General features: G+C 61.9%; 2 protein-coding genes across 3 annotated transcripts; both read right to left on the minus strand.

Annotated features, from left to right (window-relative positions):
* Positions 1-2019: 2019 nt before the first annotated feature.
* TPGS1 (tubulin polyglutamylase complex subunit 1) lies at positions 2020-7373 on the minus strand. Its single transcript, XM_064371211.1, has 2 exons — positions 6732-7373; positions 2020-2554 (listed from the first exon to the last, which is right to left on the minus strand). The coding sequence occupies exons 1-2, from the start codon at positions 7103-7105 to the stop codon at positions 2020-2022; spliced, it is 909 nt and encodes a 302-aa protein (XP_064227281.1). The 5' UTR covers positions 7106-7373.
* Positions 7374-8720: 1347 nt separating this feature from the next.
* Positions 8721-16694, minus strand: MADCAM1 (mucosal vascular addressin cell adhesion molecule 1). 2 transcript variants are annotated; one of them, XM_064371162.1, is made up of 6 exons: positions 16619-16694; positions 15477-15746; positions 14798-15127; positions 11067-11218; positions 10862-10976; positions 8721-9337 (listed from the first exon to the last, which is right to left on the minus strand). In XM_064371162.1, the coding sequence occupies exons 1-6, from the start codon at positions 16692-16694 to the stop codon at positions 9117-9119; spliced, it is 1164 nt and encodes a 387-aa protein (XP_064227232.1). In that variant the 3' UTR covers positions 8721-9116. The 2 variants fall into 2 exon arrangements, with proteins under 2 accessions (XP_064227232.1, XP_021532406.2); XM_021676731.2 differs by lacking the exons at positions 10862-10976; positions 11067-11218.
* Positions 16695-24329: the final 7635 nt, after the last annotated feature.

Genomic DNA, 24329 nt, shown 5'->3' on the forward strand with positions numbered 1-24329 from the left:
TTGCAGACTTCTGCTATCATGCTGAGCTCGTTAGGCCTCTGGAAATAATCTGTTCCAAGAGCCGAACACGTGGAGATGGCGGGAGGGTGGTACCCAGGGACGGCTTGGAAGCTCCAAGATGGCTCCCTATGCATCCTCACGGCATCCAAGCCCCACCCTGTGCGTACCTCACCCTTCCTCTGTTATCTGTAAACACAAGTGTTTCTGAATTCCGTGACCTGCACCAGCAAATCAATTGAACCCAAAGGGGTGGCAGGAGCCCTGACTTGAAGCCGGTCAGCCAGAAGTCCCGGAAGCCGAGATTTGCAACGGGTGTCTGGCGAGGGGCCAGTCTTGGAGAATGAGCCCTCAACCTGTGGGATCTGACACCGTCTCTGGGTAGAAGGTGTCGGAACTGAATTAAGACACCCAGCTGGCGTCCGCTGCTTGGTGTGTGGGAAAAACCCCTCCACATGTGGTCACAGAAGTCTCTTCCGTGTGGATGATTGTGAGGATGGTGGTGGTAAGAGCAGGGGTTTGACTTTTCCCTGTGTACGGTGCGACCCTCTCCATCAGAATGGGCTGTCACAATTCCCGTTTAACAGGAGAGACTGAGGCCGAGGGAGTGAAGTCGCCTGCCAGCAACCGTTCAGAGCTGGAATTCCAGATTTGCTATTTTTTTTTCTTTTTTGAGACGGAGTCTCACTCTGTCGCCAGCCTGGAATGCAGTGACGCAATCTCAGCTCACTGCAATCTCCAATCTCTGCCTCCTGGGTTCAAGCAATTCTCCTGCCTCAGCCTCCTGAGTAGCTGGGACTGTAGGCACAGGTCATCACGTCCAGCTAATTTTTGTATTTTTTGGTAGAGACAGGGTTTAACCACGTTGGCCAGGATGGTCTTGATCTCTTGACCTCGTGATCCGCCCACCTCCTCAGCTTCCCAAAGTGCTGGGATTATAGGCGTGAGCCACTGTGCCTGGCCTTTTTTTTTTTTTTTTGGAGACAGGGTCTGTCTCTGTCACCCAGGCTGGAGCACAGTGGCGTGATCTCGGCTCACTGCAACTTCCTCCTCCTGGGTTCAAGTGATTCTTGTGCCTCCTGAGTAGCTGGGATTACAGGTGCCCACCACGCTCAGCTAATTTTATTTTTATTTTTAGTAGAGACAGAGTTTCACCATGTTGGCCAGACTGGTCTCGAACTCCTGACCTCAAGTGATCCGCTGCCTCAACTTCCCAAAGTGCAGGGGTTATAGGTGTGAGCCACCGAGCCTGGCTGGATTTGCTCTTTCTGAGAAGTGATTCTGGTTGTTGGTAGTGGGGGAACTGGCGGGGGGGGTACCAGGTGTCCCTCACAGGCGTGTGGACTCCCACTGGACCCCACCGGTGGGAGTGGGAGGCCCTGTGCGTTCTGGAGCAGGCCTGGGCTCAGATCTCTGCTCAGCCCTTGCTGGGGGTGTAACCTCCGCCTTCTGGGCCTGTTCCCCGTCTGCCAAACGCAGGCTGGAATTTCCTTCACCACAGTGCGGCCTGGGAGTCACAGGAGACACTTCAGTTGCTGGGAAGTGTTGGGGCTACGATCTCAGTGATGTCACTTCCATCTGCACAACGGACTCTTCGATATCTGGGGAGACTGAGGCCCAGGGAGGCTACCTGGGGCGCGCGGGGCTGGAGGGCCCGGGCCTCAGGCTCGGCTCCGCAGGGAGCCTGTCTCATCTGCTCCCACCAGGCCCGGTCCAGGGGCCCCGGGGTTTCGGGCCTCGAATCCAGCCTCCAGCCGCGGTGGTTAAGGGGGTGGGGTGGGGGCCTGCGGCGGAGAAGCATCTTTTGCGCCCCGGGGCTGGGAGGTGGCTGCGCGCACACACACAAGCGTGAGCCTCGCAACACATTTTATTAGCGCGGGGCAGGGGCTGCGGCGCGGGTGGAGGGCGGCAGCGATGGTGGGTGGGGCAGGGGCGTCGCCTCCTGAGAGCCCCGGCCTCCTCCCCAGGGCCGGGCGCGGCGACGCCCCAGTGCAGGTCCCGGGTCCGCGTGGCGCGCGGGGCTCAGCCCACCGGCTTGACCTTGGCGATGAAGAGCGCGGCGGCCCTCTCCAGGAACTCCTCGCGGGTCATGGGCGCGCTGGGCCGCCGCCCCCCGACGGCGCGGTCCAGCGCCAGCGCCAGGCTGTCGGGCCCCAGGCGCGAACCCGCCTCCAGGAAGCGCGCGGGCGCGGCGGCGTCGCTGGCCCGCAGCGCGCCCTCCAGGGTGTCCAGCACGGCCTGGCCCACGCGGCGGTCGGCCACGGCGGCGGCCGGGTCCTCCAGCAGCTGGAACAGCGCGCCGGCGCGCGCCACGAACTCCAGCAGCACGAAGCAGGTGAGCGTGCCCGCGCGGAAGACGCTCAGCGGCACCGCCTCGTGGTCGCGGCACTGGACCTTGCGCAGCAGCGGCGCCACCACCTCCTCGGGGGCCCGGCCGTCGCGGCAGATGCGGCGGAGCAGCTCGCTGTAGGTGCGCCCGTCCAGCCCCGGCCGCCTCCTGCGCCCGCCGGCGCTCAGGCACTGGTAGGCCACGCTCACGTTGTTGTTGAAGGCGGCCCTGCGGGGACGGGGACGTTGGGGGCCGCGCAGAGCCCTCGGGCCCACCCAGCCCCAGCCCCAGCCGCAGCCTCCCCTCCCCGCCAGGCCCAGGACCTAGCCTCCTGGCCTCCCCAACCAGCCCCGGCCTCCCCTACCCCCCATTCCTGGTGCCCTCCCCTTCCACAACCCCAGCCTCATCTCCTCACCCTCTATCCCTGCAGCTTCCCCATCCCAGCCCCCGGCTCCCTCCACCTAGCCTGGGCCATCCCTCCCCCCAGCACCCCCCAGTCTAGGCGTCCCTCCTTACACCCCCAACCCAGCCTGGGCCTCCCCTCCCTGCAGCTCCGCTCAGCCCAGGCCTCCCTCCACCCAGCCCCCACCCAGCCTGGGCCATCCCTCCCCCTAGCACCTCCCAGTTCAGGCCTCCCTCCTCTCAGCCCCCATCCAGCTGGAACCTCTCCTCCCTCAAGTCCCCGCCCAGCCTGGGGCTCCCTTCGCCCCCAGCATGGACTTCCTCTCCCCCAGCCCCCACCCAGCTCAGACCTCCCTCCCCCAGCCCTGGCTTCCGGGCTCCAACTGGACCAGCCTCAGGGCCTTTGCAAGGGCAGTCTGCCGCCTTCCCCCATCTCCCTCACCTCCTCCAGGTCTTCCCTCAGCCGTCGCCCCCGGGCCCCTAACTCCTTTACTGCCGTTTTCTTCCTAGTGGTATCCTGTCTGACTTGCTGGCACAAACCCCGTGAGCTTCACGTCTCTCAGGGCCGGAAGTTCATCCTGGTGCCTCGAACAGTGCTTTGCACACAATAGGTGCTCGGTCCCGAATCAACCACAGGCGTCTGGGGCGTCTGGCCCCAGGAACCCTCTGCCTCCCTCCCTGCGGCAAGGTGCCTGTTTACACTTGGCCAAATACCGGGCTGCACGTTGAACACAGCTAACGTTTCATTTTCTTTCTTTTTTCTTCTTCTTCTTTTTTTTTTTTTTTTTGAGACAGGGTCTCACGGTGTTCTCCAGGCTGGAGTGTAGTGGTGCAATCAGAGCTCACAGCAGCTTCTACCTCCTGGGCTCAGAGGATCCTCCTGCCTGGCCTCCCAAACTGCTGGGATCACAGGTGTGGGCCACTGCACCGGCCAACTGCCTGAGGGTCAAATCCCACCTGCCCTGGTTTTGTAAACAAAGCTTTATGGGAACTCAACCACGTCAGAGGCAGCTTCACACCAGAACCCTAGAGCTGAATGTCAGGGTGGAGGCTGCCCTGCAAAGTGAAATGTTCACTACCTGGCCCCTTCCAGAAGAAGGCTGTCAGCCCTGCTGCCAGCTCCGGGGTGGGCTCCATTCCTTCCCCGTGTGCCACCAGTGTGACATGCAGGCTCCCGGGAGGGTACCAGGGAGTGTCCAGGGAGACAGTGGCCAGCATGCGGGCTGCCACAGGGCCCTGGGTGGCTCCTTAACCGCTGGCCTCATTCAGTTCCCGGCCGGGACTCATGCTAGTGACCTATTTCCTCTGGGACATAGAGGGAAACTGAGGATCAGGGCAGGCCCGTGGTCTGGCCAAGGGTCCCAGAGAGGAAATGGCCAACCTCGGGGCTTACGCTTGTCCCTTCTGGGAGCTCAGCTTCATGGCGAGGAGGGCAGGTCTACACTGAGGCTCCAGCCTTCCCTCGGGTGTTACCCGGGCACACAGCTTCACGTTTCTGTGGGCCACCTGTGCCGGGTTCCTGGGAAGTACTGAGCCAGCATGCAGCAGGTGCTCAGGAAATGCAGGGTTGGTGCACAGTAGGTGCTTAGTGATGCTGGGCCAGCATGCAACAGGTGCTCAGTAAATGCAGGGCCGGTATGCGATGGGTGCTCAGTAATGCAGGGTGGGTGCACAGTAGGTGCTCAGTAAATGCAGGGCTGGTACACAGTAGGTGCTCAGTAAACGTTGGGATGGTGTGCAGTGGGTCCTCAGTGAGTGCAGGGCCAGTACACAGTAGGTGCTCAGTAAATGCAGGGCCGGTACACAGTAGGTGCTCAGTAAATGCAGGGCCGGTACACAGTAGGTGCTCAGTAAATGCAGGGCCGGTACACAGTAGGTGCTCAGTAAATGCTGGGCCAGTGTGCAGTACGTGCTCAGTAAATGTGGGGGTGGTAGGCCGGGCGCAGTGGCTCACACCTGTAATCCCAGCACTTTGGGAGGCCGAGGTGGGCGGATCACGAGGTCAAGAGATCGAGACCGTCCTGGCCAACATGGTGAAACCCCGTCTCTAGTAAAAATACAAAAATTAGCTGGATGTGGTGGCGCGCGCCTGTAATCGCAGCTGCTCGGGAGGCTGAGGTAGGAGAATTGCTTGAACCCGGGAGGCGGAGGCTGCAGTGAGCTGAGATCGCACCACTGCACTCCAGCGTGGCGACAGAGCTAGACTCTGTCTCCCAAAAACAAAGAAATCCAAAAAAAAAAAAAAAAAAAAGACACCAACGAAAACAACTGGACGACCCCTGCAGATAGACGAGCCTTGGCTGTGCTGAAGCCACTGAGGTTTGGACCTGATGGTTCCCGCGGTGCACGCAGCTGCTCCTGACTGACAGGTCCATGGGCCGGGATTCACCCAGCTTCGTCCACCAACATTCTACACGAATTCTCTCCTCTGGAGGCGGCCGCCCTCGTCTGCCTTCCCATGCATCCACGTGGCCCCTCCCCTGGCCCAGACCTGCCTCGGGGATTTGTTTGCACCTCTATGGGGCGAGTGGCTTGTGCAGTGCTCGACCTGAACAACCAAACATGGTGGGCCTGCTGTTGACCTCTTTTCCTCCTTGGGAGATTCTCTTCCGGATGTCCCGGGAGGCCACTTCCTCCTGCCCCGCCTTCACCTCTGGTCTCGTCCTCCCACCCTTTCTCATGGGCTCTCTGGGCTGGGCACCCTCCGAGTGTGGTCCTGAGCTCTTCTCATCTCTTCTGAAGCCTTCAGGACCCCTCCCGGTCCAGTCTCCCGTGGCGGCCCCGGGTCTCAGTTGCAGAAGCTTCTGTCCACCTCCCTGTCTCCAGGCACCTCCCAGCCTCCAACTTAATCCACAAGTGACTCTGGCAGCTTCTTCAAACCAGGGGCTTCCATCCCAGTAAATGGCTCCACTGACGCTCTGGGCCTGCCCTTGCCCACTACCCTCCCCCGGGGCCCTTGAAAATCCTCAGGTGGGGCCTTCAGAGCCACTGGGCCTCCCGCCACCCTGCTCCTGGTCCAGGTCCTCAACACCCTGCCACCATTATCTGAGTATGATCTTGGACACCTATGCACCCGACCCTGGTGGGGTACACTCCCTGTCTCTCTCCTCCCCTCGAACTCTCTGGGACTCTGACGAGGGCTGCCAAGGTGGGTGCTTATGCCCTGGTTATCAGACTGAAAGGGCACCTTTGCTTGGCATCCTCCCTGCCTGCTCCAACCCCCTTCCTGGGTCCTCCTGGGTGCACCCCCTTATGAAGTCACCTGCACACAAAATGCCTGCCTCAGGCTCCGCTTCTGGGGACCCCCGCAAAAGACAGCAGTGCATCCACACCCAACATCAACACATACTCCTCAAGCACCTTCCCCAGGCCCAGCGAGGGGACACCGCGCCTAGCCGCCTGCAGCTCCGCATGCTTCAGCCAGTCTCCGTGGCTTTCCGGCCTCCCGTGTGTCCCACACGCGGGCTCTTAAATTTGCACCTGCTGGGCCTCTTGCCAGCAACCCGCCCCGCGAATGCCCAGGCTCTTCCAGGAATGCCCTCCTGCCCGCTGGGACCCTGTTCCCTAAGGTGGGGGCCCTGGGTGACTGGGTTGCTCGCTGTAAATATTCACGTTCTGGCGGAATGGACGGAGATGCCATGAGGCGGCTAGGAGGACCTGGCTCGGGGGCTGCTGGCTCGGCGACCTCGGGCCAAGTCCTCTCTGGGCTGCATGATTTTAAAGATCATGAACTGCAAGGGGAAACTCAGCGTAAGTCATCATGGAAGGCGAAGCCAGACAGAAGGGCTCGAGCCGCAGGCAGCGCGCAGCCAAGCGCCGGGCCCAAGCCCGGACCCTCCAACCCACCTCGTCCGGTCCATCCCCGTCAAGAAGGCACTGCGGACTACAACTCCCAGCAGGCCCTGCGCCCCCGCGCCGGCGCCGCGGGCAGGGAGCCGCGCGGGGCATGCTGGGAGTTGAAGTCCGCCACCGCCCCACCCGCCGGGGAAGACCCGCTACGCACCTCTGGGAGTGGTGGGCCAGGCGAAGGTGCCACAGCGCGCGGCCCAGGCGCTGCTGCTGCAGCAGGAGCTGCCCCGGGGGCTCCCCGGCGCCGCCGTTTACAGGTGAGCGCAGGCCCATGTTCTCGAAGTAGTGCGCAAGGAAGGCGATCGGTTCCTCGGGCCGCGCCTCCAGCACCTTCAGCAGGGCCGCGCGTAGCATCTCCGTCACGCCGACCTGCCGCAGGAAGGCCTCCTCGCTCTCGGTCGCCCCCGCCGCCTGGGACACCGACTGGCGGCCGCTGTCCGTGAAACCTGCCGGCGGTATTACCGTCGGTCGCCGCTTCTCCACTGTCGCCATCTTCGCTGAGGGCAGTGGGACCGGAAGCACCGCCATATTCCACTGTGTGTTAGAGCCCCCGAGGCGGCCATCTTGATGAAGGGCAGAGGGCGCGGGAATCCAGCTGAGAGACTATGGGAAATCGCAGGAGCACGCTGCCCTTTTCCCTGTGGCGTTATTGGCACTCTCTCTTCGCCTCCCTCTTTGTGTAAATTGATTGGCTCCTGGCTTTGGCCTGGCTCCTGAGTTTTGCCAGGCTCCAAAATGGCTGCCTCGGAAGTGCTCCGTTTCTGGCATGAAGCCGGATTGCGGGCCAGCTTGGTAGTGAGCGGGTCCTTCATTAGTATGGTCTCCTAGCAACCAGTCTCCCTGGTTACCAGAGCAGCCTGAGGAGCATGCGCGGGGATGGACCCGCCCCGGACTGCTGAACCCGGCTTAGCTTCGTTCGCTCACTGCTTTCGGGCATTCGCGGCCCCCTGTTTTTTTTTGTTTTTGTTTTTTTTTTTTTAATTCGAGAGGGAGTCTCAGCCGCCCAGGTTGGAGTGCAGTGGAGCCATCTCCGCTCACTGCAACCACCCTCTACCGGGTTCAAGCAATTCTCCCGTCTCAGCCTCCTGAGTAGCTGGGATTACAGGCACCTGCCATCCTGCCCCGCTATTTTTTTTTTTTTTTTTTTTTGTATTTTAGTAGAGACAGGGTTTCTCTGTGCTGGCCAGGCTGGTCTTGAACTCCTGACCTCAGGTGATCCACCCACCTCGGCCTCTCAGAGTCTAGGATTACAGGCGTGAGCCACCGCGCCCGGCCTTTTTTTTTTTTTTTTGTATTTTAGTAGAGACAGGGTTTGTCTGTGTTGGCCAGGCTGGTCTTGAACTACTGACCTCAGTTGATCCGCCCGCCTTGGCCGCCCAAGGTGCTGGGGTTACAGGTGTGAACCACCGCGCCCGGGACCCCAGACCCTTTTCTGATGATCATCCCTGAGCCTTTGTGCTGGGGGTCGAGCTCAGCCGGGGTTAGGGCTAGCTCACCTCGTGGGAGAAGTCCCCTCCCCAGCCTTGCTGCAGATGCGCTGAGCCCCCACTGGCGGCCACCGGGCCTAGCATCCCAGGCTGTTACCCTCCTGACCGCCAGAGGGAGCTTTCTGACACCTTAGCCTCCAGAGCTCTAAACTCTCCCATGGCTCCCCAGTGCCCCCGGGCTGGCACCTCCAGCCCTTCATTGGCAGACCTCGCTTCTAGCCGCCCTCTCGCCCCTCCCAACCTCCTCAGCCCTGAGCCACCTCCAAACACAAGCAGTCTCCCCCGTAAGCCGCCTCTCCGTGTGTTTCCCCAGGCAGCCTCTATGTAACTTCTCACTTCCCCACTGCTTTCTGGGACTCCAGGTTAAGCTTCTTACCAGGGAAGCCACTGAGCCCTCGAGTTTTCCCTCCCCTGGCAGAGCTCTCTGGGCGCCGTCCCGTCCCTCAGGGGCGTTGCCCTGGTGTGTGTGTGTGTGTGTGTGTTGGGCGGTTCCAGCATCCTCCCACCGCAGGAATCTCTGGCAGGCAGACCAAACGCGCTTTATTCTCCAGCCCTGGACCAAGGGACGGGGGAGCCGGGGCCATCAGGACGGGCCCACAGTCAGCCCTCTAGCTGTCCGGGGAGCCCCCGGACCTCTCCTCTCCACGGGGTGGGTGTCAACTGAGAAAAATGACAAGTGTTGGTCATTTTAGGAGGTGTATTTGCCAGAGTTAAGGACGCGCACCCGTGACGCAGCCCCAGGCAGTCCTGCCGACAGCTGCCCGGCGTTGTCGGGCACAGCTTGGTTTTACGCACTTGAGGGAAACAAGGCATCGGTGTGTGTGTAAAGAAGTAGGTAGGTCCCGTCCGGAAAGGCGGGGACCACGCGAACAGGAAGGGGCTTCCAGGTCACAGGTAGGGGAGACTTTTGAGTTACCGACCAGCCTCTGCGAAAGAGGCAGTCAGAATACACATCTGTCTCAGAGGGAGGGACGACAATCGAGTAGGTTTTCCCTGAGCAGTTGCCAGCTTGAAAGGGCGATTTTTCTTTCGCAGGGGGAAGGGCTGGCCACTCAGGAGGGGCTGCTCCCAACCTGGTCCGTCCCCCTTAACCCAGCCCAGGCCGACACCTGGGGCAGGAGCCTCAGAGATGCTGGTGGGTGGGCTCCATCCTCAGCCAGGTGCCGGCAGCGTTTCCAGAGGCGATAGGTGGGCAAGGCCAGGAGCAGCAGCCCCAGCACCGCGCTGCTGGTCCACAGAGCCGCGGACAGCTGGTCACCCGCAGGGTTGGACGCTGGGGAGAGCGGGAGACGCGAGTCAGAGCCCTCCAGGCCTCTGCAGGCGCGGGAAGGGAGGGGCCCCTCAGAGGCTCCATGCGCCTCCAGAGTTACCACGTTCCCTGAAATTTAGCAAAGGACTTTACAGTGACCCTTTCGAAATGTGCACAGCACCTTAGAGTTTGGAGATGGGCAGTCCCGGCCGGGCACGGTGGCTCACGCCTGTAGTCCCAGCACTTTGGGAGGCCAAGGCGGGCGTATCACGAGGTCAGGAGTTCGAGACCAGCCTGACCAATATGGTGAAACCCTGTGTCTACTAAAAATACAAAAATTAGCAGGGCGTGGTGGCGGGCACCTGTATTCCCAGCTACTCAGGAGGCTGAGGCAGAAGAATTGCTTTAACCTGGGAGGTGGAGGCTGCAGTGAACAGAGATTGCACCACTGCACTCCAGCCTGGGCAAGAGAGCAAGACTCTGTCTCCAAAAAAAAAAAAAAAAAAAAAAAAAAAGGCAGCCCAGAGTGAGCCAGAAAGGCCGCTTAGCCTGCAGTCTGCACTTTGAGAACTTAGTTTGGGGGAAAAGGGGGGAATGTAATATATCTCCTTTGAACTATTAATTTATCCATTGAAATAATGCTTGGGATATATTGGGCTCTGTGAAATGCATGACCACGCTTTTTTTTTTCCTTTCCAAGATGGAGTCTCACTCTGTCACCCAGGCTGGAGTGCAGTGGCACGATCTTGGCTCACTGCAGCCTCTGCCTCCCAGATTCAAGCGATTCTCCTGCCTCAGCCTCCCGAGTAGCTGGGATTATAGGCACACGCCACCATGCCTGGCGAATTTTTGTAGTGGAGGTGAGATTTCACCATGTTGGCCAGGTTGGTCCTGAACTCCTGACCTCATCATCTGCCCACTTGAGCCTCCCAGAGTGCTGGGATTACAGGCATGAGCCAGCGTACCCGCACTTATGTTTACTTTTAAATTTGAGATTACCTATGTGGGCCGGGCACGGTGGCTCACGCCTGTAATCCTAGCACTTTTGGGAGGCCGAGGAGGGTGGATCACCTCAGGTCAGGAGTTCCAGACCAGCCTGGCCAATGTGATGAAACCCCATCTCCACTAAAAATTTAAAAATTAGCCGGGTGTGGTGGTGGGCGCCTGTAATCCCAGCGGTTCAGGAGGCTGAGGCAGGAGAATCGCTGGAACCCGGGAGTCGGGGAGTTGGAGGAGGTAGTGAGCCGAGATCACAACACTGCACTCCAGCCTGGGGGACAGAGCGAGACTGTATCAAAAAAAAAGAAAGAGAGAAATGTGGCTGCATTCTGTCCCTGTTTCTACTTCTATTCCAAAGATTGTTCTAGTCTACAAAGCTTAGGATTTACGAAGTGCCTTGGAATCCACACAGTCCCTGAAATTTTCAAAGGACCCACTGGACAGATGGGGAAACCGAGGCTGGGCAGGGCTTGTCTAAAGTCTTCATCCAAGCAGCCTCTCTCTCCCGGCCCTTCCCCACCCTCCCTGTCCCCAGGGACCAGAACTCACAGCTTGTTGGCATCACTTCTCCCTGTGTAGGTGAAGCCTGGGAGACCCCAGGGCGGCAGATCCTGGTGGAGGCCGGGCTCCTGGGGCTGTGTGTGGGGCCCTGCTGGGGGACGGTCTCCTGGGAGGTCGTGTCCAGGGGCTCCGGGGAGGTCCTGACGGGGGGCTCCGGGGAGGTCCTGGCGGGGGGCTCCAGGGCGGTCCTGACGGGGGGCTCCGGGGAGGTCCTGGCGGGGGGCTCCTGGGAGGTCCTGGCGGAGGGCTCCGGGGAGGTCGTGTCAGGGGCCTCTGCGAAGGTTGTGACAGGGGGCTCCGGGGCGGTCGTGTCGTGGGGCTCCAGGGAGGTCGGGCTGCGCAGGACTGGAAACAGAGTGGGGATGTTTTTCTCCTGCTGCTCCAGGCCTGCCTCTCCTGCCTCAGTCTCCACATCTGGACTAAGGGCTTGGACCAGAACCTCCCAAAGCCCCTTCCCTGGTCCACTCTGGTGAATCACATTTCAATTTATTATTATTATTATTATTTTTGAGGTGGAGTCTCCGTCTGTTGCCCAAGCTGGAGTGCAGTGGCACCATCTCAGCTCACCGCAACCTCGGCCTCCCGGGTTCCAGCGATTCTGCTGCCTCAGCCTCCCGAGTAGCTGGGATTACAGGCGTGTGCCACCATGCCCGGCTAATATTTTGTATTTTTAGTAGAGACGGGGTTTTGTCGTGTTGACCAGGTTGTTCTCGAACTCCTGACCTCATGATTCACCCGCCTCAGCCTCCCAAAGTGCTGAGATTACAGACGTGAGCCGCCATGCTGTCTTCTTTGTATTTTTTTGGGGGTTGGGGCCTCACTCTGTCACCCAGGCTGGAGTGCAGGGGTGCAATCATGGCTCACTGCAGCCTCAACCTCCCAGGCTCAAGATATCCTGTGGCTGAGACCACAGGTGTGCAATACCACACCCAGCTAATTTTTAATTTTTTTTTGGTAGAGAGTTGCCTGCCTCGGCCTCCCAAAGTGCTGGGATTACAGGCGTGAGCCACTGTACCCAGCCTAATTTTTGTACTTTTAATAGCGATGGGCTGGTCTTGAACTCCTGACCTCAAATGGTCTGCCTACTTTGGCCTCCCAAAGTGCTGGGACTACAGGCATGAGCCTGGCCTAAAGCCTAGAATTTATAAAGGGCATTCAAATCTACACAGCCTCACCAGGTGCTGGGGCTCACGTCTGTAATCCCAGCACTTTGGGAGGCCAAGTTGGGCAGATGTTCGAGACCATCCTGGCTAACACGGTGAAACCCTGTCTCCGGGTGCTGGGGCTCACGTCTGTAATCCCAGCACTTTGGGAGGCCGAGGCGGGCAGATGTTCGAGACCATCCTGGCTAACACGGTGAAACCCTGTCTCCGGGTGCTGGGGCTCACGTCTGTAATCCCAGCACTTTGGGAGGCCGAGGCGGGCAGATGTTCGAGACCATCCTGGCTAACACGGTGAAACCCTGTCTCCGGGTGCTGGGGCTCACGTCTGTAATCCCAGCACTTTGGGAGGCCGAGGCGGGCAGATGTTCGAGACCATCCTGGCTAACACGGTGAAACCCTGTCTCCGGGTGCTGGGGCTCACGTCTGTAATCCCAGCACTTTGGGAGGCCAAGTTGGGCAGATGTTCGAGACCATCCTGGCTAACACGGTGAAACCCTGTCTCTACTAAAAATACAAAAAATTACCCAAGCGTGGTGGAGGGCAGCTATAATTCCAGCTACTCGGGAGGCTGAGGCAGGAGAATTGCTTGAACCAGGGAGGCGGAGGTTGCAGTGAGCCAAGATAATGCCACTGCACTCTAGCCTGGACGACAGCAAGACTCTGTCTCACAAAAAAAAAAAAGAAAGAAAAAAAAAAAGAAAGAAAAGAAATCTACATGGTTCCTGAAATTTACAAAGGACCCACAATCAGGGAAGTCCACTGGACAGATAGGGAAACTGAGGCACCACGGTGAGCAGGATGGGAGTCCGGGCACTCCAGGGCCCCACTCACTGGCGGCATCACCCCAGGAGGCTCCTGAGTCTCCATGTGCCTCAGTTTCCTCAACTGTGAAAGGAGCAACAGTCATCTTTTTGGGCTCCCCTGAGAGTGAGTGGGGAGTGGGTCATGTGTGTGCCCAGAGCACAGGCTGAGAGGCTCCCGCGTTTATTATGATGGGATATGGAAGGAGGGGAGTTGGGAGGAGGGTGGCATGGAGGGAGGAGGTGCCTGGGGGCTCTGTGCTCCTTCTCTGTGAGACTGATGGAGAGACTGAGGCCCGTGAGGGCCTGTGTGCTTTAAAATATCCCTCAAACCCAGCCTCCTCTCTGCCCACCCCGGCCCCACCTCCAGCACCAAGACCTCCGGGTCTCACGGCTTCTGCTCCGTTCCCCCGGGAGCCCTGTGCTTGAAACTCATGACCTCACACATATTAGCTTGGGCATTGGGGTGCCTCATGGGGGGACAAATCCCTCTTTCTTTAGTGGGAGAAGCCGTCAGGGGCTTTGGGACAGGGCATGGAGGGAGGACCTCCTGGGCACCAGCCCACGTTGGGCATCTTCATCCGGGCCAGACGCAGGGGCTCAGGCCTCTCATCCCAGCACTTTGGGAGGCCTAGGTGGGCGGATCACAAGATCAGGAGTTCCGGACTAGCCTCGCCAATATGGTGCACCCTGTCTCTATTAAAAATGCAAAAAAATTAGCTGGGTGGTGGCGGGCGCCTGTAGTTCCAGATACTCGGGAGGCTGAGGCAGGAGCATTGCTTGAACTGGGGAGGCGGAGGTTGCAGTGAGCCAGGATCATGCCAGTGCGCTCCAGCCTGAGTGACAGTGCACGACCGTCTCAAAAAAATAAAACAAAACAAAACCCTTAAAACTTCATGGTGCTTCAGCAAGGGTTTATTGAGCAGCTGCTATGCACCAGGCCCTGCTCTAGCTTCGGTGGGCATAGCCGTGTACAAGACACAGATGTCCACCTGGGAGCCAACACGGGGAGACGGTCATGGAAAAATCAGAGAATGCATGGGCTTGGGGATGTCAGATGGTAGAAAAGGTGTCAAGAAGCAGCTTGGTGGCTCACGCCTGTAATGCCAGCACTTTGGGGGGCTGAGGTGGGTGGATCGCCTAGGGTCAGGGGTTCAAGACCAGCCTGAACAACGTGGTGAAACCCCGTCTCTACTAAAAATACAAAAATTAGTTGGGCATTCTGGCGGGCACCTGTAGTCCCAGCTACTTGGGAGGCTGAGGCGGGAGAATTGCCTGAACCTGGGAGGCGGAGGTTGCGGTGAGCCGAGATTGTGCCACTGCACTCCAGCCTGGGTGACAGAGCAAAACTCCGACTCAAAAAAGAAAAAAAAAGGTGTCAAGAAACAAAACAGAAGGGAAACGGTGCTCACAGGGGTGTGTGTGCGTGCGTGCGTCTGTACATGTTAGGGGTTGGGGGTTGACCCTTTGAACAGGAATTCAGGGAGCCTCAGTGAGGAGGCAACATTCACGCAGAGACCTGGGGGTGAGGAGGAGGGAGCCATGGAAAGATCTGGAAGAAGGGTATTCCAGGCGGAGGGCATGGCCATGCAAAGGCCCTGGGGCAGGACGGCGCCTGGCATGCTGGAGGAACAGTGAGGAGGCCCGTGTGGCTGGAGCAGAGCGAGGAGGGAGGGTAGGGAGGGGACAGGGCAGGTCGCGTGGGTTCCTGTGGGCCGTGGAAAAGACACAGGCTTTGACCGCAAGGCAGGAGCCATGGAGGGCTGTGGGCAGGAAAGGGGTGGGACCTGGGCTGGGGGCGGGTGCTCGGTACATACATGCTGAGTTGATGAGTGTTGCTCTGGCTGCGTGGGGTACCCAGTCCCCCCAGTGTCCCACAGCACAGGTGCTGACCCCCACCCCCGGAGTGCTTGTCAAGGCTCGGGTGGGCCTGCCTGTGCCTGCTTCCCCAGCGGACTCACCGGGGATGGCCCGGCGGTGACTGAGCTCCAAACCGGGCAGCCTCATCGTGGCCTGGCAGTGGAGGGCAGGTGGGGCAGGGGTCCCCAGGGGCGGCAGCCGCCAGCGCTCTGTCACCCTGAACAGCATGTCGTCGTCCTCCTGGGACTCGTCCTCCTCCACCTCCACCTCCAAGTCCAGGGCCTCCGCCCCCTCCAGCTCCCGGCCCCCCAGGAGCAGGGAGAAGGACAGCGCGCTGGGGTCCGCGGGCGTGACCCTGTGGGCGGTGCAGGCCACCTCCGGGTCAGCAGGCCCCAGGGCTGCCGGGGAGACGGTCAGCTGGTCCGGGAAGGCTGTGATGGAGCGTCGGGGTGAGGGTGAGCCTGGAGTCGGGGCTGCACAGGATGGATGTAGGGGCTTGGGGCCGGGGCCGTGGACGCGTGCGGGCTGCTGGTGAGCGGTGGGGGTGGGGGGGTGAGGGGCACGGCCACACCCTGGGGGGCCGGAATACACTGGGGGAGGCGCCACGGCCGGCCCGGGGTTGGGGTGACTTGGGGGAAGCGCTGGCTGGGCCTGGGCTCGGGAAGCCGCGCATCGAGCTGGGACAGGGTCTGCAATCCGGGAGGCTTCCCGGAAGCCGTGGCACAGGGAAGGGGCCGCGGGTCCCAGGCTTAGAGGGAGGCAGGGCGCGAGGGGCCTCACCGAACACCAGGAGCCGCACGGTGTGCTGGAAGGTGAGGCCCCCGCAGGAGCCCACGCACACGCGGGTCCCGGCCGCCGACAGCGAGGCGTTGCGCACGGTGAGGACGCTGCAGCCCGCGTCCGACTGCACGGCGCCCAGGCTGGTGTCCAGGCCCCGCCACTGCACCGCGGCCGCGCGGCCCGCACAGGGCAGGCGGCAGGTGAGCTGCAGCGAGGCGCCCAGGGCCACGGCCACCGCCGGCTCCGGGGGCTCCACCTGGAGGGGCTGGGCTGCGGCGACCGCGACTCCGGCTCAGCCCCGCAGAGCCCCGACCCGCCGGCCCCTGCCCCACGCCCCGCCCCGCTCCCTGCTCTCGGACCCCCCCCGCCCCCCCCACCCCGACTCCCCGGCTCGGGCCCTGAACCCCACCCCGACCCGCGCCTCTGCCCCAGTCCCCCGAACCCCAGAACCCCACCTGCCTAGAGCCGGTTTCGCTGAGGGTCGGGGGGCCGCGCACAGCCCCCCAACTTCCTCTGTCAGCCTCTGCCTCCTCCGAGCCCCCTCCTCCGGCAGGACCACCAGTCACCCCCCTCTCTCGGGGCGCCTTAACTCTGAGCCCCCTCCTCTCTCCTGCGCCCCCTCCCCTTCGAGCCCCCCAACCTCCTCCCCTCTGAGCCCTGTCCTCTCTCCTGCGCCCCCTCCACTTCGAGCCCCCCAAACCTCCTCCCCTCTGAGCCCTCTCCTCTCTCCTGCGCCCCCTCCACTTCGAGCCCCCCAAACCTCCTCCCCTCTGAGCCCTCTCCTCTCTCCTGCGCCCCCTCCACTTCGAGCCCCCCAACCTCCTCTCCTGCCCCCCTTCCCTTCGAGCCCCCAAACCTCCTCCCCTCTGAGCCCTCTCCTCTCTCCTGCGCCCACTCCCCTTCGAGCCCCCCAACCTCCTCCCCTCTGAGCCCTCTCCTCTCTCCTGCGCCCCCTCCACTTCGAGCCCCCCAACCTCCTCTCCTGCCCCCCTTCCCTTCGAGCCCCCCCAACCTCCTCCCCTCTGAGCCCTCTCCTCTCTCCTGCGCCCCCTCCCCTTCGAGCCCCCCAAACCTCCTCCCCTCTGAGCCCTCTCCTCTCTCCTGCGCCCCCTCCCCTCTGAGCCCCCTCCTCTGTCCTGCGCCCCTCCCCTGCTCACCGTGGCCTGGCGGGAGGAGCCCCAGAAGACCCGCCAGCAGGAGGGCCAGGCCCCGATCCATGCTCGGTCCCCTCTGTCCCCGGCCGCGGGGAAACGGCTTAAATAGCGGCGCCCGCTCCTTCCCGCCGCCCCGCGACCCCGCTCCTCGGCCCCCCTCCCGCTGCTCCCCGGGGGCTTCCCGAGGGGCTTTCCCGGCCTGACCCCCGACCCTGGAGGCGGCAGAGAGGCAGGGGCTGGGGGCCAAAGGCGGGGTGGGGGCCCCGGGGCGTCAGGACGGGCGGGCAGGAAGGTCTGGGTCCGATCCAGGCCCCGTTTTCAGGGACGGAAGATCGCAGACAGAGGGCGGAGGGTCGAAGTCAAGTGCAGGGAAGTGGGACAGAGGCCGGGCCGCCCCCCAGTCCCGCGACGGCGGAGAGCAGCTCGTCCAGCTCCGGGGCTGCGGGGCTGGGTCTTGTGGGCTGGGGTCCCCTGGGGTCGGGTGAAGGTCGCTGGGGATGGAGGCCCCTGGGCTGGGGTCCCCTGGGGTCGGGTGAAGGTCGCTGGGAATGGAGGCCCCTGGGCTGGGGTCCCCTGGGGTCGGGTGAAGGTCGCTGGGGATGGAGGCCCCTGGGCTGGGGGCTCCTGGTCGTCGTGGAGCTGTGAGACCCTCCAGGACCTGGGACAGGTCACCCCATCTCTGAGCCTGGCTTCCCTCCATCATAGGGGGGGACCGCCCACTTAGCAGGCCTGGCTGAGCCCGGGAGCCCGGGCGGGGTCTGCCTCTGTTCCTTGGTCTAGATAGAGACCTGGATCTGGGTCCACAAGAGAAATCCGGAAGGGACGAGGGCTGCGTCCCAACTCACAGCTGCCATATTCCCAGAGTCCTGAGAACCTCACCTTCCAAACGCACTGGAATCTATCCACCTGTTCCTCCAAGACCCCCACGCTGGTCCTGTTTCCCTTCCTGGCCTGTTTGCCCCCCGGGCACGCTGACACCCCTAAGCTCCTGGACTGGGCGCTCTGCACCCCCCGGGCCCTCCCAGGGTCTCTGCACGAGCTGCTCCTCACCTTAGCCAGGTTCTGCGCCCCCCAGCCCCGCTTCCCCTCCTTGGCTGTGGTTCTGAGGACACGCCTCCAAGTTCAGTGAGGGCCTGTGGTGGCAGTGGTGATGGCCGGCTCCCTTCCCCCCGGGGCCTGTCCCTGTGATCCCCGACCCCGTGCACTGCAGGCACACAGGAATAAAATAATGGAGAGTCCTGCTGACCTCAGCGTGTGCCTGTCTGTGCCTCAGTTTCCCTGGCCATGGACTAAAAAGGAGCAGCCAGTCCATGGGGTTCTAAGCATTGCCAGTTGCCTTACCTGTCAGAGGAGGGAAACTGAGGCCCAGAGAAGGGGCTGGGTGCAGAGAAGGGAAACAGACCCAGAGGAGGGGCTGGGACCAGAGGAGGGAAACTGAGGCCCAGCGGAGGGGCTGGGACCAGAGGAGGGGCTGGGACCACAGGAGGGAAACTGAGACCCAGAGGAGGAGCTGGGACCAGAGGAGGGAAACTGAGGCCCAGAGGAGAGGCTGGGACCGGAGGAGGGAAACTGAGGCCCAGGCTAAGGGTTGGGACCAGAGGAGGGGCTGGGACCACAGGGGGGAAACTAAGGCTCAGAGGAGGGAAACTGAGACCCAGAGGAGGGGCTGGGAGCAAAGGAGGGAAACTGAGGCCCAGGGAAGTGGCTGGGACCAGAAGAGGGAAACTGAGACTCAGAGGAGGGAAACTGAGGCCCAGAGGAGAGGCTGGGATCAGAAGAGGGAAACTGAGACTCAGAGGCCCAGCAGAGGAACTGGGACCAGAAGAGTGAAACTGAGGCCCAGGGTAGGGGCTGGGACTAGAGGAGGGAAACTGAGTCCAGGGGAGGGAAACTGAGGCCCAGTGGAAGTGCTGGGATCAGAGGTGGGAAACTGAGGCTCAGCGTGGGGAAACAGGCCCCTTAGCATGGTGAGGGCCCAGGTGTGTGAGCTCACAGCCATGTCTCCCTGGGTCCCCTCCCCCTCCTGCCCAGGCCAGTGCCGGGAAAGGCCTCACCGGAAGGCGGACTCCAAGGAGCAGCCCTCCCCAGCCGGAGGTGCAGGCCTTTCCCGGGAAGCTGGGCCCTTAACCCGGGCGGGGGGCAGCGGGCCTGGTGAATGGGTGGCTTCCCAGCCCCTGACCCCACTTCCCGTGGGTGGGATGGGGCCGCTGGGCGTGCCCAGCTCTCCTGGGCCCTGTCCTGCGCCCGCCCCGCCGGGTCATGTGTGGTGATCATGCCGCTCACACTCCCCAAGTGCCAAGTCCTCACATCCACAGGCTTGGGGGGGGACACGACACGGTTGGGGTGTCCCCCAGGACAGGGTTAGGGTTAGGAAGGAGGAGGGTTAGGGTTCCCAGAGGCAGAGGGACCCGTGGGTGCAAAAGGGCAAAGGTGGGGGTGAGGGAGAGACACAGAGACAGAGTGAGGAAGAGAGACAAGGCAGAGACACAGGGATGGAGAGACAGAGACACAGGGAGATAGAGACAGAGACACAGGGATGGAGAGACAGAGACACAGGGATGGAGAGACAGAGACACAGGGAGATAGAGACAGAGACACAGGGATGGAGAGACAGAGACACAGGGAGATAGAGACAGAGACACAGGGAGGGAGAGACAGAGACACAGGGATGGAGAGACAGAGACACAGGGATGGAGAGACAGAGACACAGGGAGATAGAGACAGAGACACAGGGATGGAGAGACAGAGACACAGGGATGGAGAGACAGAGACACAGGGAGATAGAGACAGAGACACAGGGATGGAGAGACAGAGACACAGGGATGGAGAGACAGAGACACAGGGAGATAGAGACAGAGACACAGGGATGGAGAGACAGAGACACAGGGAGATACAGAGACATGGATGGAGAGACAGACACACAGGGATGGAGAGACAGACATGGATGGAGAGACAGAGACACAGGGATGGAGAGACGTATGTGCACATATATGCATGCATGTGTGCATCCACGTGTGCATGTATGTGTGCCTGCATGTGTGCACATGTGGTGTTGTAGCCATGGAACCTGTGCTGGGGGTGGGTCTGGCTCCCATATGGGGTTTTGTCCGAGTCGAGCCCCTCTCTGCAGGATGGCCGTGGTGACCATGCCACTGGGCCTGGGCAGGGCTGACTGGCCTCCCTGGGGTCTGTGACCACCTGGTGAGAGGCTGGGGCTTGGTCCCTAGCAACCCCCAGGAAGCTGGACGTGGCGCCCCAGGGGGTGATGCTGGTGTGGTGGTCTCTAGGGCAGCCCCTGAGCTGAGGGAAAGGCGGGGCTTGGAGTCCTTCCATGCGCTCTGATGCCTCTGTGCTTCCAGGGGCCTCTCCAGGCTCACCCCACCTTCCACAGCCCCGTCTCACGGGCTAAAGGGCCACTGTAGCTGCTTCGAAGATGGGGGCCGGGCCAGGAGCGGCACAGGCCTCTCCCGAGGGGCCGGGAGCCTACAGGGGCACAAGCCACCCACCCATCACATCAAGAGACACTGAACTGTCTATGAACTGCACTCTCGGGGTTTGAGACTAGAGAGCTGGCACTTCCACGTCGTGAACACCGTCAAAGGTACTGAACTGTTTCTTAAAAAGCCCTGTCTCACCGGGCATGGCAGCTCACCCCTGTAATCCCAGCACTTTGGGAGTCCAAGGCTGGCGGATCATGAGTTCGAGACCAGCCTGGCCGACATGGTGAAACCCCATTTCTACTAAAAATAGAAAAATTGGCCGGGCGTGGTGGTGCGCATCTGTAATCCCAGCTACTCAGGAGGCTGAGACTGGAGAATCAGCTGAACCCGGGAGGCGGAGGCTGCAGTGAGTCGAGATGGCGCCATTGCACTCCAGCCAGGGCGACAGGGTGCGACAGGGTGAGACGCCGTCTCAAAGAACAAAAACGAAAATAACCCTGTCTTTTCCAACTTGGCTCGGCTCTAAGGCATTGCAGGCGAGTCCAATTCCGCCGCAGCTCCGTGTGAAAGCAGGGGCAGGATGGGCTGGGAGAGGGTACTGCGACCAGGGCAGTTTCGTTTCCCTCGATACAAGCTCTGAAGGGAAGCGGGGCCGCCAGCAGGCTGTCAGCTTCACACCGCCCGCGCCGGTCCACACCTCACGTCATCCCCCACGGGCCCGGGGCAAAACATGTGCACTTTTTTTTCTTTTTGACTTGCACCTGTTTGTGGCGAGACGCAGCACCACTCACTGGCTCCCGTGCGGCCCGGCAACCCGGCTCCTGCTGTCTCCAGAGCCGTCCCAGCCCTCGCGGATCACGAGGTCCGGAGTTTGAGACCATCCTGGCCAACACGGTGAAACCCCGTCTTTACTAAAAATACAAAAATTAGCCGGGTGTGGAGGCAGGGACAGGAGACTCACTTGAATGTGAGGCGGAGGTTGCAGTGAGCCGAGACTCTGCCACCGCACTCTAGCCTGGGTGACAGAGTGAGACTCCATCTCAAAAAAAAAAAAACCACCACCAAAACGAACGGTCCCAGCTCTGCTGCACCCACGGAGCAATAACAGCTCTGTCGCCCGCACCCTGGCCAGATCCGGTCCACCCCGCTCTGTGGGTTTGCTTCCTCCAGGAGCCACTCAGCCTTTCCAGAGGGCGAGATGATGGGTGGCTGTCCCTGGCCTCAGTACTCCAGGGTCCTGGGTGTGGGGGCAGAGTGTGAGGGGGTGGCCGGGAAGGGGCTGTGGCGGGCGGTGCGGGCCCTGGACCAGCGCCGGGCTCACCCTCTGTGTGGGTGCAGACGCAGCAGTGCCCCGACTCCGGGTTGGTGGCCTGAGGAAGGCGTCCTGTGCAGGGCTCCGTGGGTGGCTGCGGGGGTCCCAGGCCTTGGTAACAGAAGCCACACCCCCTCGTCTCAGGGCTGCCTTCTCTCAGCCAGGGCGCCGGGCTCTCCTCCTCCCCACGCTCACCAGCCCAGCCCCTTACCCAGCCCATCTGGAGCGCCTGTCCTGCTGGCTGGGAGGGAGAGGGGTCAGCGATGCCCAGACTGCCTCCGGCACTCCCTGGCCACCCTCCCTGGGCCTCAGTTTCCCCCTCTGTACGGCAGAGGCTGGTGTGCCGATAAACTGGGTGGCTCTGACAGCAGCTCCTGGGCAGGTTACACACAAACTGCTGCCCAGGGATGGTGCTCCTCCCAGGCCCCCAAATCCCCCACCCATCCTCTGTAGCAAAGGGGGTGTGCACAGCCCAGAGGCAGAAAATTCCAGCAAGATGCCCCCCATGGTGTGGTGCACGCTGTGACCTCAGGCCGTGGGCGACCTGCAGTGTATGGAGAGGGCTTGGTGGGGCGTCGGGAGGCGTGGGGGTCTGCAGACACAGCAGGGCGGAGGCCGAGGGGTCACATGTGTTCGGTTCCTAGCCTGGCCGAGGCCCTAGGCAGGATTCAGAGCAACTTCTCCACCAGCCACTGGTGTGGGAGCCCGAGGCTCTGCCCAAGGCCCTCCAGAGCTCCTGCCACCCCGAGAGGAGCTGAGGTCGTCACGGTGCCAGTGCGTCTGTCCCGGCTTCAGGGCCTTTGTGCCTGCCGTCCAGGCCTGCGAACTCCTGCCTGACACCCGGCGGCCCCTGGACCCATGGTGTCTGTGCTGAGAGGCTACTGGGCTTGAAGGCTGTACCCCCGTGCCTCCTACTGGCGGCTGTCTCACTAGCTGGCGGAGGGTCCCCAGCAGAAGCCCTGGAGAAGTCTCTGGTGGGCTCCTGGGCAGGAACCACACCATTGGTGGCTCTCGAGGAAGGACAGGCCTGTGTATCCATCTGATTTGGCCAATTCTTAGCTGCCCCGAGCCCTGGCCCACGTGGGGGTGAACGCCTCCTCCACAAGGCGTGCCGGGCCACGAGGGGCCCACACTTCCCGCCCGCTCCAGGCTGTTTCTCCTGACGGAGCCTGCACCCCCCACTGGACATGGACGGTGCCCAGTGAGCTTTTTGGAGCCCATACTGGCCACCAGACGCTGACACCCAGCAGGGCACGGGAAGGTGAAAGGAGCAGAGCGGGACAAGCCACCCACACACGTGGGGCCCTAGTGGGCCTGGGATCCTGACACACAGCCAAACCCTCCCCAGGGAAACTGAGGCACAGAGGAGGAACGGCTTCTTCTCCGTCCCTGTAGCCTCAGCTTGAAACCTCAGTTGCCGTCTCTTCCAGGGAGCCCCCAGCGTCCCGAGGAGAAGCACGGCAGCCCATCTGTGAGGGGCTGTCAGCCCTTCCAGGCCAGCCCCCCAGCCCCACTCCACCTCCTGTCTCAGCGTCTTCACTGGCACTCGGCTTGCCTGCTGCGTTCACGCCAGGGCCCAGGGCTCACCTGACTCCCGGCCTTGGGGCTTCAGCACCTTCCCGACACACGGCTCCTCTGAGGGCCTGCTCTGAACGTTTCGGATCTCCAGGACCACCCTGGACTGTCCTGGGTTGAGAGCAGGACCCCACTCTACGGCCGCCCATCCTGCTGGACCTTCCTACTCAGCACCAGGACACCTGCTGGCCGCTTCCTATCTGGCTCCCCATAAATGGGAAGCATCCGAGGGCAGGGCTGTGCCTAGAACTGGCAGAAGCGACGCCCCTCAGTGGGAGGGCCCCGAAACCCCTGCTCCGGGGCCTCCATTCTCTCCGTGGCTCCACACTGCACAGGGGCCCCCTCCTGAAATCTAAGACACCTGTGCTGGGGCCTCCATCCTCTCCATGGCTCCACGCTGCACGGGGGGGCCCCCTCCTGAAATCTAAGACATCTGTGCTGGGGCCTCCATCCTCTCCACGGCTCCACGCTGCACGAGGGCCCCCTCCTGAAATCTAAGACACCTGTGCTGGGGCCTCCATCCTCTCCACGGCTCCACGCTGCACGAGGGCCCCCTCCTGAAATCTAAGACACCTGTGCTGGGGCCTCCATCCTCTCCACGGCTCCACGCTGCACGGGGCCCCCTCCTGAAATCTAAGACACCTGGGCTGGGGCCTCCATCCTCTCCATGGCTTCACGCTGCACGGGGGGGGGGGGCCCCTCCTGAAATCTAAGACACCTGGGCTGGGGCCACCATCCTCTCCACGGCTCCACACTGCACAGGGGCCCCCTCCTGAAATCTAAGACACCTGGGCTGGGGCCTCCATCCTCTCCACGGCTCCACGCTGCACGGGGCCCCCTCCTGAAATCTAAGACACCTGGGCTGGGGCCACCATCCTCTCCACGGCTCCACACTGCACAGGGGCCCCCTCCTGAAATCTAAGACACCTGTGCTGGGGCCTCCATCCTCTCCACGGCTCCACGCTGCACGGGGGGGCCCCCTCCTGAAATCTAAGACACCTGTGCTGGGGCTGCCATCCTCTCCACGGCTCCACGCTGCACGGGGCCCCCTCCTGAAATCTAAGACACCTGGGCTGGGGCCACCATCCTCTCCATGGCTCCACGCTGCACGGGGCCCCCTCCTGAAATCTAAGACACCTGGGCTGGGGCCACCATCCTCTCCACGGCTCCACACTGCACAGGGGCCCCCTCCTGAAATCTAAGACACCTGTGCTGGGGCTGCCATCCTCTCCACGGTTCCACGCTGCACGGGGCCCCCTCCTGAAATCTAAGACACCTGGGCTGGGGCCACCATCCTCTCCACGGCTCCGCGCTGCACGAGGGCCCCCTCCTGAAATCTTAAGACACCTGTGCTGGGGCCTCCATCCTCTCC

Source organism: Aotus nancymaae, unplaced genomic scaffold (genome assembly GCF_030222135.1).
Source record: "Aotus nancymaae isolate 86718 unplaced genomic scaffold, 86718_ANA_hifiasm-v0.15.2.pri h1tg000124l, whole genome shotgun sequence".
In the NCBI taxonomy this organism is placed as follows: Eukaryota; Metazoa; Chordata; class Mammalia; order Primates; family Aotidae; genus Aotus; species Aotus nancymaae.